The sequence below is a fragment of the Silurus aristotelis genome (genome assembly GCF_946808225.1).
Source record: "Silurus aristotelis genome assembly, chromosome: 11".
NCBI lineage: Eukaryota > Metazoa > Chordata > Actinopteri > Siluriformes > Siluridae > Silurus > Silurus aristotelis.
Genome location: NC_139584.1, coordinates 3,596,042 through 3,610,867, shown reverse-complemented (window position 1 = coordinate 3,610,867; position 14,826 = coordinate 3,596,042). Strand labels below are relative to the sequence as shown.

General features: G+C 40.6%; 1 protein-coding gene and 1 long non-coding RNA gene across 2 annotated transcripts; both read left to right on the top strand.

Moving 5' to 3' along the window:
* The first annotated feature begins 330 nt into the window (after positions 1-330).
* Positions 331-4,878, top strand: dohh (deoxyhypusine hydroxylase/monooxygenase). Its single transcript, XM_083555060.1, has 5 exons — positions 331-436; positions 867-1,145; positions 2,330-2,406; positions 2,508-2,760; positions 3,650-4,878. Exons 2-5 carry the CDS (start codon positions 872-874, stop codon positions 3,964-3,966), a joined length of 921 nt encoding a protein of 306 aa, XP_083411186.1. The 5' UTR covers positions 331-436; positions 867-871; the 3' UTR covers positions 3,967-4,878.
* A 3,948-nt stretch (positions 4,879-8,826) lies between these two features.
* LOC310733686 lies at positions 8,827-14,083 on the top strand. Its single transcript, XR_014535853.1, has 2 exons — positions 8,827-9,289; positions 12,920-14,083. It is a non-coding gene; the product is annotated as an uncharacterized lncRNA (long non-coding RNA).
* Positions 14,084-14,826: the final 743 nt, after the last annotated feature.

Genomic DNA, 14,826 nt, shown 5'->3' with positions numbered 1-14,826 from the left:
TTTATAATCTGAGTTTATAATTGTTATAGATTAAAGTAATAAAGAATGTACTGACTGCTTCTTTGGGATAATTTGATTCATTTCAATTTCAGGTTTATTGAGCAGCTTTACGGAGACAACGGTGTTATAATAATTGCAGAACAACAATGAAAATGATTACAATAATATGATAAAACAACAACAACAGTAATAACAACAACAATGATGATAATAATAATAATAATAATAATAATAATAATAATAATAATAATAATGCAGTTTTAATAGAAGATTAAAAAAAATATATAATACGTTAAAACATTTCTCCAGGCCGATAGGTGGCGATGCAGCGTTCAGTCCAATTCGCCACGAAATCACGAATAAACGCTCTTCTTTCCTGAAATGACGTCATAGAGAACATCACGTTTACAGACGTATAGTGGATTTGTTCTTCTCAGTGAGTTTTTTTATATATATATATATTTATATATATTACAGAATATGAACAGAAGCTAATAAACCTCAGTTTGTTTTTTTATTATGGGGTGAAAATGATCGGAAGCTGGAATTGATGTGACATTCTGACTTGCGTGGCTGTGATGTGATCACGTGTGATGTAACGTGGATCTCATGCTTGTTATTAACACTGACATTGACACTGCCTTTACTTTCTTCCTGTATTTAATGTCAGGGGTACAGGAGCAGTGTGTGTCTTCAAGCTAAACTTTTATCTAGTTGAAAGAGCCGGCGTTGATCACGTGACATCGAGTGTTCTTACGTCATAATCATTTATGTTAATGAGTCGAGCCCATTATGTAAATGTAGACTCTGACACGCTCTGGGGGCAGAAGTACCATATTCCTGAAATCTTTGTGTTACTTTTTTAGGTGTGATGGCGAGTGATCAGGACGTAACAGCGGTCGGACGCATCCTGGTGGACGTCCAGCAGGAGCTTTCCACACGTTTCAGAGCTCTGTTCACGCTCCAGAACCTGGGCGGAGGTGAGGCGGTGAAATGGATCAGCCAGGCTTTCTCTGATGAGTCAGCACTTCTCAAGCACGAGCTGGCCTACTGCCTGGGGCAGATGCAGGACGAGAGGGCGATTCCCGTCCTGGAGAGGGTCCTGGGAGACGCCGAGCAGGAGCCCATGGTCAGACATGAAGCAGGTGAAACCTTCAGCAGTTCTCGGGGTGGATGAATGAGAGAAGGGACTTCGTGAGGAGGTTGTGAGAGGTGTTTTTGATACAAACTTTTTGCTATAACATATGAATAAAAGTGATAATTATAGAAGTATAAAAGTCATGACAATGCAGAAATGAAACAAACATTGAGGGGTGGGGTGTGTGTGTGTGTGTGTGTGTGTGTGTGTGTGTGTGTGTGTGTGTGTGTGTGTGTGAGAGTGTGTGTGTGTGTGTGAGAGTGTGTGTGTGTGTGTGTGAGTGAGTGAGTGAGTGACTTCATGCTCACCAATTGAGAGGAGAGAAAACTACCTGTATATTAACTTTTTATATTTCTCTCTCTTTTAATCTTTTTCTTTCTTTCTTTCTTTCTTTCTTTCTTTCTTTCTTTCTTTCTTTCTTTCTTTCTTTCTTTCTTTCTTTCTTTCTTTCTCAATCTCTTTTTTTCTTTCTTACCTTATTTATTTCTGTCTTTCTTTATAGATCTGTTTCTTTCTTTCTTTTTTTCCTTTCTTTCTCTCTCAATCTCTTTCTTTCTTTCTTTCTTTCTTTCTTTCTTTCTTTCTTTCTTTCTTTCTTTCTTTCTGTCTCTCTCAATTTCTTTCTTTCTTTATAATTCTCTCTCAAAAAAAATGCGGTATGTCTGTTACAGACGGATAGATAGATGGACGGATAGATAGATGGACGGATAGATAGATGAACGGATAGATAGATGGACGGATAGATAGATGGACGGATAGATAGATGGACAGAGATAGATAGATGGACAGAGATAGATAGATGGATAGATGGATAGATAGGTAGATGGATAGATGGATAGATGGACGGGTAGATAGATGGATAGATAGATAGATAGATAGATAGATAGATAGATAGATAGATAGATAGATAGATAGATAGATAGATAGATAGATAGATAGATAGATAGATAGATATGAAATGCAGTTAGGCCTCTAGCAGAAGTGCAAATGAATATGTAAAAATGTGATCTATAATTATACCGTCTATGAAAATGATTCTGTCTGTAAGAAAAATGAACATGTTGAATATGGAGAAAATGTGTTTAGGACACAATAAATGTAAAACTCACATATAAAGTACACGGTGTATATACAGATGGTGTACAGATTTATAACATTAACTGATTTTATTTCCTACGTTCATGTTTGCAGGCGAAGCTCTGGGAGCCATCGGAAATCCCAAAGTGCTGGATTTACTGAAACAGTACTCGAAGGATCCGGTCATCGAGGTAAAAGACCTCAAAAATTTTTTTTATGGATTTCTGCCGACATGCACTAAGCTCTGTGTGTGTGTGTGTGTGTGTGTGTGTGTGTGTGTGTGTGAGAGCAGGTGGCAGAGACGTGTCAGCTGGCCGTACGGAGGTTGGAGTGGCTGATGAGCGGAGGTGATGGAGAGAAGGCGAAGTGTACAGACAGTAACCCATACAGCTCGGTGGACCCGGCGCCTCCAGCACAGAGGAAGAGCGTTTCGGAGCTCAGGATGCAGCTCCTGGACGAGAGCCTGCCCCTGTTCGAACGCTACAGAGCCATGTTCGCTCTCAGGAACCTCGGCAGCGAAGAGGCCGTGCTCGCTCTGGGAGATGGTGAGAGCTCTGCGATTTGATTGGTTAAAAAAAGAAAAAAAAAAAGAAAGAAAGAACGGAACGGAACGGTCTAACCAGCAATCAATTATTAAAAAAGAGTAAATGGGGTGAAAAAAGTGTATTACGCCTTAATATCACAAAATGTTTTCGGAAGGAGCCTCTAGTGTCAGTGTTTTGAAAAGAGAGAGAGAGAGAGAGAGAGAGAGAGAGAGAGAGAAAGGTGTGTGTATGTATGTATGTGTGTGTATATATATATATATATATATATATATATATATATATATATATATATATATATATATAAGATAAAAAGCAAAATCAGCAAATTGATTACCCATACTGGTCCTGTGGCATTACAAGAGCGGCCTCTAGAGGCGAATCACTGACATCACATGCTGCACAGAGAGGACTATATTATATTTATTATTTATTACATTCATATTTATTTCCTTTAGCACATTTCAAAAACTAGCAGTAGGAAGGAGGAAAAGAGGAAATCCAAGGAGTGGGAAAGCCCTAACGGGGAGCAGCCAAAAGAAAATTTTTTTAACTATAAGCAGATAAAAAGTGCAACAAGTTGTTCTTGAAACAAAATGAGTGAAATCAGTGTTTTTCGGAAATAGTGTTAAATGGTAGGACGTAATGTGGTGATGCTCGTCAGTGAAAACGACGTTGGGCCTTCTGATCAGAAGGTTGTGAGTTCTCATCCCAGCACCACCAAGCTGCGAGTGCTGAGACTAATAATCGAGACGTTGCTGAATTTATTTGCGAGGAGACCAAAGATGAGCTTGCAAATATATTCACACTTTGGACTAAATGTGAAAGAAATAAAGGCAGCAAGTAAAAATAAAATGTAATATATCATTTTTTCCCCTCCTGTGATCTCCAGGCCTGCAGTGCAGCAGCGCTTTATTCCGTCACGAGATCGGGTACGTGTTGGGGCAGATGCAGCACGGAGCGAGCATCCCTCAGCTGAGTGCCGCCCTCGAGAACAAGAGCGAGAACGCCATGGTGAGGCACGAGTGTGCCGAGGCGCTCGGCTCCATCGGGCAGGACTCCTGCCTGTCCATCCTGCAGCGCTACCGAGAGGACAGCGAGCGTGTGGTGAAGGAGAGCTGCGAGGTGGCGTTGGACATGCTGGAGTACGAGAACAGTGCGCAGTTCCAGTACGCAGACGGACTGCTCCGAGTAAACGCCACTCAATGATTCCTCAGGACTTCATCATCATCACCACAAGTGATCTCCACCTCACCCCCTAAAAACCTTCTCTTAAAGACTCAATCTGCTTCGTTATCTGATAAATGAATGCGTTTTAAATCTGTAGGACCAGTTTCTACACCTGGTGTAATTTTTTTTTTCCCATTCCACATTTAGTTCCTATTGCGGTTATAATAAACTCCACACTTCTGGGAAGATGTTTTACTAGATCTTTTTTTGGAGTGTGTTTGTGGAGATTCAGCTACAAGGCTGTTATTTCAATAGAGTTCCTGAGTATAGCAGGAGATCTTCCACTCCAACCCATCTTCATGAAGCTGGATTTGTGCACAGGTGCACTGTCATGCTGGATCAGGATTGGGTCTCCCAGGTCAAGTGAATGGAAAACTTCACGATGCCGAACCAAAGACCGTCCTGTACAACCGAGTGTGTGCCTACAGCCTCGTGGTAAATGTTTGAGGTGGAACCACATGGCTAGAAAAGTGTCGTCTGTCCGTATACCTTTGACCTTATAGTGTGTCGATAGTGAATATTAATCCCGATCTTTTCAAAAACGAGGTTTTCAGATCTTTATGCTAAATGATTTTGCTTTGCACAGGTCGAGAGCTTCCTGATCGATTTGAGGTTGAGGGATTGTCGAGCAGGAAGTTGAAAAGCGAGGACATTCGCCAGGGCTGGACAGCAAATCTGAAAGTCCAGATATGGAATAAAAAGAGATGTTTTCCATGACTTGGTCGGTGGGTCGACGGATTTACGTTGCACCTTCAACCCCCTTCAAATTCGACGCATAAAATCAAACTATTGATGAACATGCAAAATAAACCTCCGGTTTGGCAGCTGTTGCTATTGTATTTCTTGTTTTAATATGAATGTGTGGAGAAATAAAAGAAATAAAACGCACAAGCTGTCGGATTTTATGACTCACTCACAGGAACCATGCCGAGGCGCATCGAGAAAAGCGAACCCACGGGATTAAATGCTACGTTTGTAACTCAATTCTTGCTGTGAGATGCGGTTTTACACGTACGCGTGCATGTTTTTGTAGTAAAGTCGGTAAGTGGTCGTTCTGAAAAGCGAAACAGTTTGAAAATAAATGATTACTACATTTTCATAGACAATAACACTTTTTTGTGAATTCTAGCGACATCTTTTTCTTCTTTCGGCTGCTCCCATTAGGGGGCGCCACAGCCCCCTGTCCTCTACATCTGCTACTTTTAAACCAACTACCTGCATGTCTTCCTTCACCACATCCATAAACCTCCTCCTTGGTCTTCCTCTTTTCCTCCTTCCTGGTGGCTCCATCCTCAACATTTTTCTACTGATATACCCCATGTCCCTCCTCTACACATGTCCAAACCATCTCAGTCTCGCCTCCCTCACCTTGTCTCCAAAACGTCCTACATGCACTGTCCCTCTAATAAACTCATTTCTAATCCTGTCCATCGTCGTCACTCCCAACGAATACCTCAACATCTCACATGTGCGGAAGTATTTAGACCCTTTTCTTAAAGCACCTTTGGCAACAGCCTGAAGTCTTTTTGGATGTGATGCAACAAGCTTTGCACATCTGGATCAGGGGATTTTCTGCCATTCTTCAGGCAAAATCCTCATATGATGGGTCAGGCTGGATGGGAAGTTTGCTTCAGATGCGGGTTGAGAGCTCTGACTAGCACGCTCCCCGACCATCCAATCAAAAGACGTCAAAATGCTAATGTGCCCGGAGGTCGGCTAGGGGGACTCGAAATGGGTACATCGCAATCTGATTGGTTAAACTGACATCTTAGATTTGAAGCTACCATGAGCCAGCGCTGAACAGCAGAACGTGACGCCTGGGGTTGAAATCCGATTGGATGTTGTGTATCAGTGTGCTGACTCGCTAAAGCCGCCGATCTTACACTCAGAGGTGCTTACAATCCTGATGATCAGGGATTTTTTAGAGGGGTTTCAAGCAGGGGGGATAAAACCGAGTAGTTCGTATCTCCAGCTAATCCTGCACAGCGAGTGGGCCGTCTGATCTGCTAAGACGCGGCGACGCCGTCTAATCCGTCAGCGACATTTATCTAAAGTACAATAAATCACGCTTCCATTATTTTCCATTCAAATAAAAAAAAAGATCCAAAGAGCATTATTCTTCTATATACACACACACACTTCTAAACCATTTTTAATACGAGGAATATGTGATATTACGAATTGTTAGTTTTTAGCCATTAAGTCCAGGATTGTTTTTCGGTACTCAGCAAGTCCTGGGATGAACCTCTTAAAATCATAAGCACTAGAATTAGGAATTAGGTTCGAACAAGAAGCTGAGGAGAAAAACAAACCTGTGGCAGAAACCGGAGCTGAAGCTCAAACTGAAAGGTCTTCGACTTTGGGATCCGAAGGAACCACGATGCACCCGTTTATGATCGCCATCATAATCATCAACACTTCCATCACTGTTTTTTACTGGACCTACATCCTGACACAAGCTTTCTGCTCCAAGACTGAAGACGAGAGTGACAAGGACGAGCCGGAATAAAAGAATGGTCTGAGAAAAGAGTCGATTCATATCATTCATATCATTATTATTGTTGTTGTTGTTGTTGTTATTATTTTGATGTGTTCATATGGGAAGCCTGTGTTCATTTCATTCGAATTATTTATTCTTCAGCATCAATTCAGCTTTAGGTAAAATCAAACACAGCTTTTTTTTTGGTCGTTTTTCTTCATCTAAAACCATCTGCTTTGTATCAGGAAACACACACACCATCATCAGAGCTTTATTTCTACTTATCTTTTATTTGATTACGACTTGCAGATTAAACTTCACAAGCCGACTAACGTGGTGATTTTTCCTTACAGGCAGTGTTTCTTCCCTGCTATCACATCCCAGGTTTTTCCAGATCTCATCATTTTTTTTTCTTTTTTTTCTTTTTAGAGATGAATCACACGAACACGTGCGACGACAAATACAAAGGTAATGCAGCCTCCTATTTCTATTTCCACTCCTTTATCAGACACACTGCAGGAAAAAATCGAAACAAATCAAGAGATATAGGGAAAAGAATAACGGCTGTAATGTTTAGGATTTTTTACAAATATAATAACTATTTTTAATAACTATAAAAAAAAAAAAAAGGAACCATATGCTGTGCAGGGAGAGCAGAAAAATCCATAAGGGCTTATTTAAAGCCTCCAATAACAAACAAATCAAAAACAAATAATGATTTTAAAGAAAAAAATTTGATAGAAGAGTATCTGTGAGCGTGAAATGGAAAGTGTATAGGACTGTGGTGAGACCTGAGCTGTTGTATGGATTAGAGACAGTGGCATTAAGTAAAAGACAGGAGGTGGAGCTGGAGGTAGCAGAACTAAAGATGTTGAGATGTTCATTGAGAGTGATGAGGATGGACAGGATTAGAGATGAGTTTATTAGAGGGACAACGCATGTAGGACGTTTTGGAGACAAGGTGAGGGAGTTGAGATTGAGATGGTTTGGATGTGCAGAGGAGAGACATGGGGTAAATCAGTAGGAAAATGCTGAGGATGGAGCCACCAGGAAGGAGGAAAAGACCAAGGAGGAGGTTTATGGATATGGTGAGGGAAGACAAGCAGGTAGTTGGTGTGACAGGGGCGGATGTAGAGGACAGGGGGGTATGGAGACAGATGATCCACTGTGGCGCCCCCTAATGGGAGAAACCGAAGGAAGAAGAAGATTTTAAAGAAAGAAAACCTTAAATTATAATAACACATATGTACATGTAAATGACTGAATTAATTACATTGTTGAAAATCGGTACTTAAAACATGCAATAATATAAAAAATGGACAGAAAAGTAAGATTTGCTCAAGAACAAGAGAAGTTGATCAAACCAAAAGTTTGTGGACACCTGACCTGTGCTTGAGAAGGTCTGGGGTGCAGTCAGTGTGAGAAATGCGTCCCATAGGTTTACAGTAGGGTTTGAGCAGGAGATCTTCCACTCCAACCCATATAAACCCATCCTCACAGTCCTTTTTAATATTTACATTTCATTATGATCTCGATCGTAGGCGCTTAAGCTTAATACTTAAATGAGTATCGCTGTTTGTGTGAGTGCAGCAGTTTTATACAGGTGAGATATCCACTAGTGGAACAGCACAACAAAGAATAATTGAGGTCATGAGGGAGGAAGGGAGGGAGGAAAAGAAGGAAGGAAGTTAGTGGTGAAAAAATTGATGACAATGATAGAAGTAAAAAATCTGATTGAGAGAAAAAGTGATAATTAGAGAGAGAGAGAGAGAGAGAGAGAGAGAGAGAGAGAGAGAGAGAGAGAGAGAGAGTGATTAATAGAAGAAAGACGGGGGGGGGCAAAGAGACATATAAAATAAATAAAGAAAGAAAGAAAGAAAGAAAGAAAGAAAGAAAGAAAGAAAGAAAGAAAGAAAGAAAGAAAGAAAGAAAGAAAGAAAGAAAGAAAGAAAGAGGACAAAAACACAGACCGACACTGAGTGATGGAAAGATGGTAGTAGTGACAGGGTGAGGTAGAAAATCCGATGGAGTGAAAGAGTGACAATTAGAGAGATAGAGAGGAAGTGTTAAAAGACAGGGGGAGTGAGAGTGATTGATTGATTTGGAATAAATGTCGAAGAGAGAGAGAGAGAGAGAGAGAGAGAGAGAGAGAGAGAGAGAGAGAGAGAGAGAGAGAGAGAGAGATGTAAATTGGTGAAAGGATAGATGAAGTGAAAGAGTGACGGAGGAAGAGTGGTTTCAGGCCGTGAACACTGGTGTGTGTGTAGTTTGAACCCTGTACATTCCGAGCCCGGCTCTAAACATTCCCTTAATGGAAGGATGGAAGGAATATTTTTGATCATCTGCGACTGAAAGTGTTAAAATACCCAAACAGCTCTTTTACTGCTCTCAGGATCTGCACCAGACAGGATCTGTAAATCCTGACACTGAGGAACTCGTGCGTGCTGAACGTGTGCTATGATAATGTGGATTAGAGAGACGCACACAAGAAGGTCAGAAAGGATGGAGGTTGGATGGAGATTAAGGTCACGTGTGAAAGGATAAGAAATACTCCAGAACCTTTAACACATCAGTGAACACGCCGCGTCGCCGGTTAGAGACATCAGAGGAGAAAAAGAAGAAGAAGAAGAAGAAAAAGAAGGAGGCTTGGTGTGAAGATCCAGTGATGCATCCTCTAATGGTCGCCATCATAACAACCAACACGTCGCTCTCGGTGATACTGTGGAACTTCCTGCTGTCTCAGGTGTTCTGCAAGAAGATTAAGGATGCACCCAGATCCGAGGGGAACATACCTGTCTGAGTGAGCTGCTACACAATGCACAGGTTTCTCCGGTTTTCTCCTAAAAACATGCTAGTATGCTAGCGGATTAGTTATAATCTATTGTCATAGGTGTCACTATTTGTAACTGTTGCTCCAAATATTCACATTTGTATTTAGATTTAAGCTCAAAGTGGGCGTGGTCTAAACAGGAAAAAAACACTGCTGTTTGAAACACTGAAAGACACAACAAAAAAGAAAACGCACAACATTAAGAACGTTAAATAAGAAAAGTGAGACATTTGCAGGCCCAAGGCACAATTTATATTGGAGGCTCCTGTCCTTCTTCTCTCCACCTTTCAGAATAAATAAAAAGCACCTGGAATAATCATTTCGAACTTTTTTATTTTAACAAAACCTTTCATTTCATCATTTCCCGCTTATCCGTAATTCGGGTCGCGGGGGCAGCAGTCTAAGCAGATTCCCCAGACACTTCTCCGTGTCCAGGGATCTGGCTGTCAAGGCCCCCGCCTTCGACTGCTACCCAATCTTCTCAGCCCTTACGGTCCCTCCTGCAGGTGGTGAGCCCATGGGAAGGCGGCCTCACGTCGCTCCGACGTCACGGTCCTTGATTTATTTTTCTCGCAAGGGTCCCCTGGAGCATAGAGGGTTAAGGGCCTTGCTCAAGGGCCCAAGAGTGGCAGCTTGGCGATACCGGGGCTTGAACCCCCGACCTTCCGATCGATAACCCAGCGCCTTAACCGCTGGAGCCACCACTCCCCCTTTAACAAAACCTGTTATTAGTATTTTTCTATAGTTATTTACTATATTTAGTTTATATCGTTTCTTACTAGTTCAGAGTTTAAAAAGATTTTAAATTTGTGTATGTATGGCGCATTGAAGCCGAGCTGATCGACTGTACAGTGACATTGCGTCAGGAGCTGACCTTCAAAATACTAAAGAAAAATTTTGTAAATAAAAAACAGCATTTGTTTACTTTGTTGTTGTTACAGTTGAATTAACCACGAGACCGGCTGCAAATAATAATCCAGCTTTGCTTTTTTCTGATAACGGTGCTGAAACCTTGATTATCAGCCAATATGATGAGTAATACAAAAAATACAGTAATCCCCCGCTTTACCGCGGTTCAAATATCGCCCCCCCTGGTTTATTTAGGAATTGCGTTTGCCACATTAATAATTTGTTTGCCCAGTCTTTAGCAGGTTGCATGATAGATCAAAAAACTTATAGGGAATAGTTTTTATGGAGTTTTATGTTGAAAAAAAATGTAATAAAAATATAATTATTAAGTAAAATGTTAACAGTACAGTACTGTATACAGAAAATGTAATTTTTTTTAGGGTGGCGCCTGTTTATCGTGGTTTTTCGTTTTGGAACGTAACCAAAGCAATAAACGGGGGATTACTGTAATAAACAATAAGAAACAGTTTAAAAAAATATGGGATGAATGTACACAGCTACGAACATGACTTGTTAAAAAAAACGGCTTCGTTTTTATTATGGTATTATAAATTGTTCAATTTGACGTCGAAAATGTCCTGAATCCGATTTTCAATTGATCGAATCGGGATTTTTCTTTTCTTTTGCCAGGATCATCCCACCATCAATAGCGGATTGTTGCATGTTTCAAGTTTATTTCTCTCAAAGCAGCTTCACAGAACTTAAGAATTAAAGTGAATGAAGTGTGTTGATCCCTGATGAGCAGCCTGGGGCGACTGTGGCAAGGAAAACATTAAAAAGTCAGGTAAAGTCAGGTACTGATGTAGATGAGGGTGAGGGACTTGGGGTGTATCCCAAAGGTGCTCAGTAGGGTTGAGATCAGAGCTTTATAGCAGACTGGTCAAAATCTTCCTCTCCATTGCACTGGGGCATCATCATGCTGGGACAGATTTATGTGTCTTAACATAGACATTCTATACAGCGTGCCTCCAGCTTTGTGGTAACAGTTTGGAGAAAAAATAACACACATGGCAGGAAAGCTCAGGTGTCCTAATACTTTTGTACAAATATTGTGTGTATATTCTGTATATAGCTTCTTAGCTGAACAATGACAGAGTTTTCACCTTCATGAAAGGAACACCAGCGTCAGCGAGACGTCCAACACCTTAGCCGCTGTCTCAGCACGGGATTAGTCGGAGTAATGCAAGGTTGTTCCGATTAATTACTGAATTACCGCACGCTCACCAGGGATGCGCATCTCCATAGACGAGGCCGCTGTAATTCGCAGATCACGAAGCATAGCCAATGATACGACACATTACATGATTCACCCTTATTACAATTTTCATTTCAACACAATGCCCAATGCAATACGCTGCAATGGAAAAACAGCAAAGATAAAAGACAGCAAATGATAAAAATTTACCTAAGTGTCTTCTGACGTTCAACTTATGACCCTTTTAGAAACAGGACTTTATAAAAAGGAAAAAAAAGAAGAAAAAAAATAGAAAGAAAAAAGTAAATTAAACCAGATGTTCTTTTCCTGTTGTGTCTGCAGGAAAACACAGCTCACAGCTCTACCTCTGCCATGTTAATCTGTTTTCTATGTAGGTCCCCTTAGTGTTGCAATGCGTCGTGGTCACGTAGCAGCAGCGGTGCTGAGAGAAAGCGCTCGAGAAATCGAACTACAAATCAAATATTGGTCGCAAAACTTTTGGTCACTTTCGAAATAAAAAAAAGTAAAGCGCATCTACTAATAATTATATAGAAATTGTTATTTACAGACGCAAATATGTTCAAAACGATGCATCGCGATACAAATGCCAACCTGTATCTCTATCTCTGTATGCACTCTTTTTAAAATTCGATGCGTGACATTGTTAAGTTTTATGCAAATGCACCGATGGGAATCAGTGACTTTTATCATGCCTAGCACTCACCAACATCTCACTGATCTGTAACTTTGTCTTTTTCACTTTTTTATGCCGTGTGTTATGATTTTTAAACCTAATAACTGACCTCAATGTAGAAACTACTTGGCGTTGACCATAACACGTTGAAGAACGCTCTTCTTCCGGGCTGCTTTTGAACTCTTTCATTGCATTAATGATTTTGTCATTTGTTAATGAGTAACTGCAGAAAGTGCATCATAAGATACAAGGGTGAGGATGCAGTGGCTGATGGGACTCTGAGGGCCAGAGCCATAATCCTGAAAGACGACTAGATTTTGACATTCGGAGCATTAAATACATTGATAAAACTTATATGAAGCATAAGAAAAAAAAGCACTAAATTCTATATACACTGCATGAACAAAAGTTTGTGGACATTCCATTCCACATTTAGTCCTTGTTTGCTGTTATAATAACCTCCACTTTTCTGAGATGATGTTCCACAAGATTTTGGAGTGTGTTTGTGAAGATTTATGTGGAATTTCATTCTTGTTAATAAAGTCAGGTACTGATGTAGGTGAGGTGAGGAGGCCTGGGGTGCAGTCAGCGTTCCAATTCAACCCAAAGGTGTTCAATAGGGTTGAGGTCAGAGCACTATAGTAGGAGATCTTTTATTCCAACCCATGTACACCATATCTTCTTGGAGCTTCATGGTGCATAAGGGGCAATAAATTTGGCTTTCAACAGTCATCGAGTGCAAAGCATGAAAGGGTTAAAGCATCAACACTACGATTGAGATCGTTCTTCACGACTGCAATAACGATCGTCTCTATTTCCAAACAGATCGGTTCCTCAGCCCTGACCCAGACGAGAATGAAGAAGAAGAGAAGGTGGTGGAATCATCCGGACAGGAAGTCGGAGCAGGAGAGAGGACAACGACCAACAAGCAACGGCCAACAGGAAAAGAACCATAGAGTCATCGGCAAAACTCCAGGATTTTACCTCTCATTAAAAACCTGATACTACAAAGAACATCTTTATATAAAAAAAATTATCTTCATTATCCAAGTTTCAAACTTTAGTTAAACATCTAAAGTGAAATGTTTTTTTTAGATGACTAGCATGAAACTGACACTGTGTAAAACCTCAGCTACAGAAAGTCTAAGATTAACAGGAACCTGAACAATGTTTGTTCCCTAACCTATACTTTACGTCAAACCCTGTCGTATATCATTCACATACACTGTATAGAAAAAAGTATTGGGACACCTGACTTTTCCAGCCATATGTGCTGCTTCCCCACACTGTTACTACAAAGTCAGAAGCACACAATTGTACAGGACTTCTTTGGATGCTGCAGCATAAAATTTCCCCTTCACTTGAACTAGGAGACCCAAACCTGTTCCAGCATGACAATGTTCCAGTGCACAAAGCCACCTTTGGGATGAATTTTTTACATTCGCTGCACACCAGGCCTCCTCACCTCACCTACATCAGTTTACGAACTGACAGAATCTCGCACTAATCTCCACAAAATCGAGTGGAACATCTTCCCAGAAGAGTGGAGGTCATTATAACAAGCTATAGAGCTCTGATCATCTCTATTTCATTAATTGAACACTGCACCCCAGGCATCACATTTACAGTTTATCCAGTATGACTTCCATTTTTATCTCATTTATACAACAATCTTTCTCAAAGGTCGCTTGGAGCACTGGGTTTGATTTAAACTCATAACCTTCTGATCCAATGTTCCCTCACTGACCTACCACTTCCCTCACTACATCAGTACCTTAACGCCATTGTGGTGCAGAAATCTCCACAAAATCATGAGTAGTTGAGGTTATTATAGGAGCAAATGTGGAATTGGATGTTCAAAGTTCACATAGTAATCTTAAGGTCGGGTGTCCACAAACTTTTGGAAATAGAATGATTAAGCATTATATAAACACTTTGTTAAATTAGATAAATAGAACCTTGACACGAATAAATAATTATTGATGTAAACGTGTGTGTGTGTGTGTGTGTGTGTGTGTGTGTGGCATTATGTGGAGGAGATACTTTATGGTTAACAGTCAAAACAAAAAAATTGTCAAAACAATCATCACAGTGGAGAAAATTAATTGCTGAATAATGTTATGACACGTTGACGTCATGTGACCTCATTGACCCCATGCCCTCCAAATAGAACAGGGAACATAGATGTGTGATGGTGGTGGGTGGCGGCTTGAGAAACAAGGTCTCTTCTAATGAGAGGTGGTATCAAAAAGTTTCGAGACTAGTTTTGTAACACACCAACAGATGGCAGCACAGGGCTACACCCACAGTCACAGGGAGCACCGACCTTCATAAATCCGTGTGTACATCGATAGCTGTGCAACTGGTGTTATTTTGACTACGTGCGTTACCACGTCTGCTATTCTGACCACGTGAACAAAACCCTGTAACTTAAATACACAAATAATTACACACAGGTGAAAGCCATTAACTAAACAGCGGGACAACTACAAGAGGGAACAGTGGGGACATCTGGTGGACAAAGGGAACGGTGCAAGGCAAAAACGTTGAAGAACTGCTTTGTGTGATTTACAGTGAGAAACTAATGTTCAGTAATAATTTTGCACCATGAAGCACCATTTTTTCTTCAATAAATATCAAATACTAGTTTAAATTTTCCAGGTGTTTTTTGTTTTCCTGTGATTTTTTCTCTCAAGAACATGGACACAGGTTTAATTCTTAAATCTGGATAG

Bases quoted from the DNA above. Each gene is read 5' to 3' on its own strand.
- dohh (XM_083555060.1), top strand. From the start codon at position 872: ATGGCGAGTGATCAGGACGTAACAGCGGTCGGACGCATCCTGGTGGAC. The intron at 1,146-2,329 runs GTGAAACCTTCA...TCATGTTTGCAG, and splicing joins CATGGTCAGACATGAAGCAG to GCGAAGCTCTGGGAGCCATC. The intron at 2,761-3,649 runs GTGAGAGCTCTG...TGTGATCTCCAG, and splicing joins CGTGCTCGCTCTGGGAGATG to GCCTGCAGTGCAGCAGCGCT.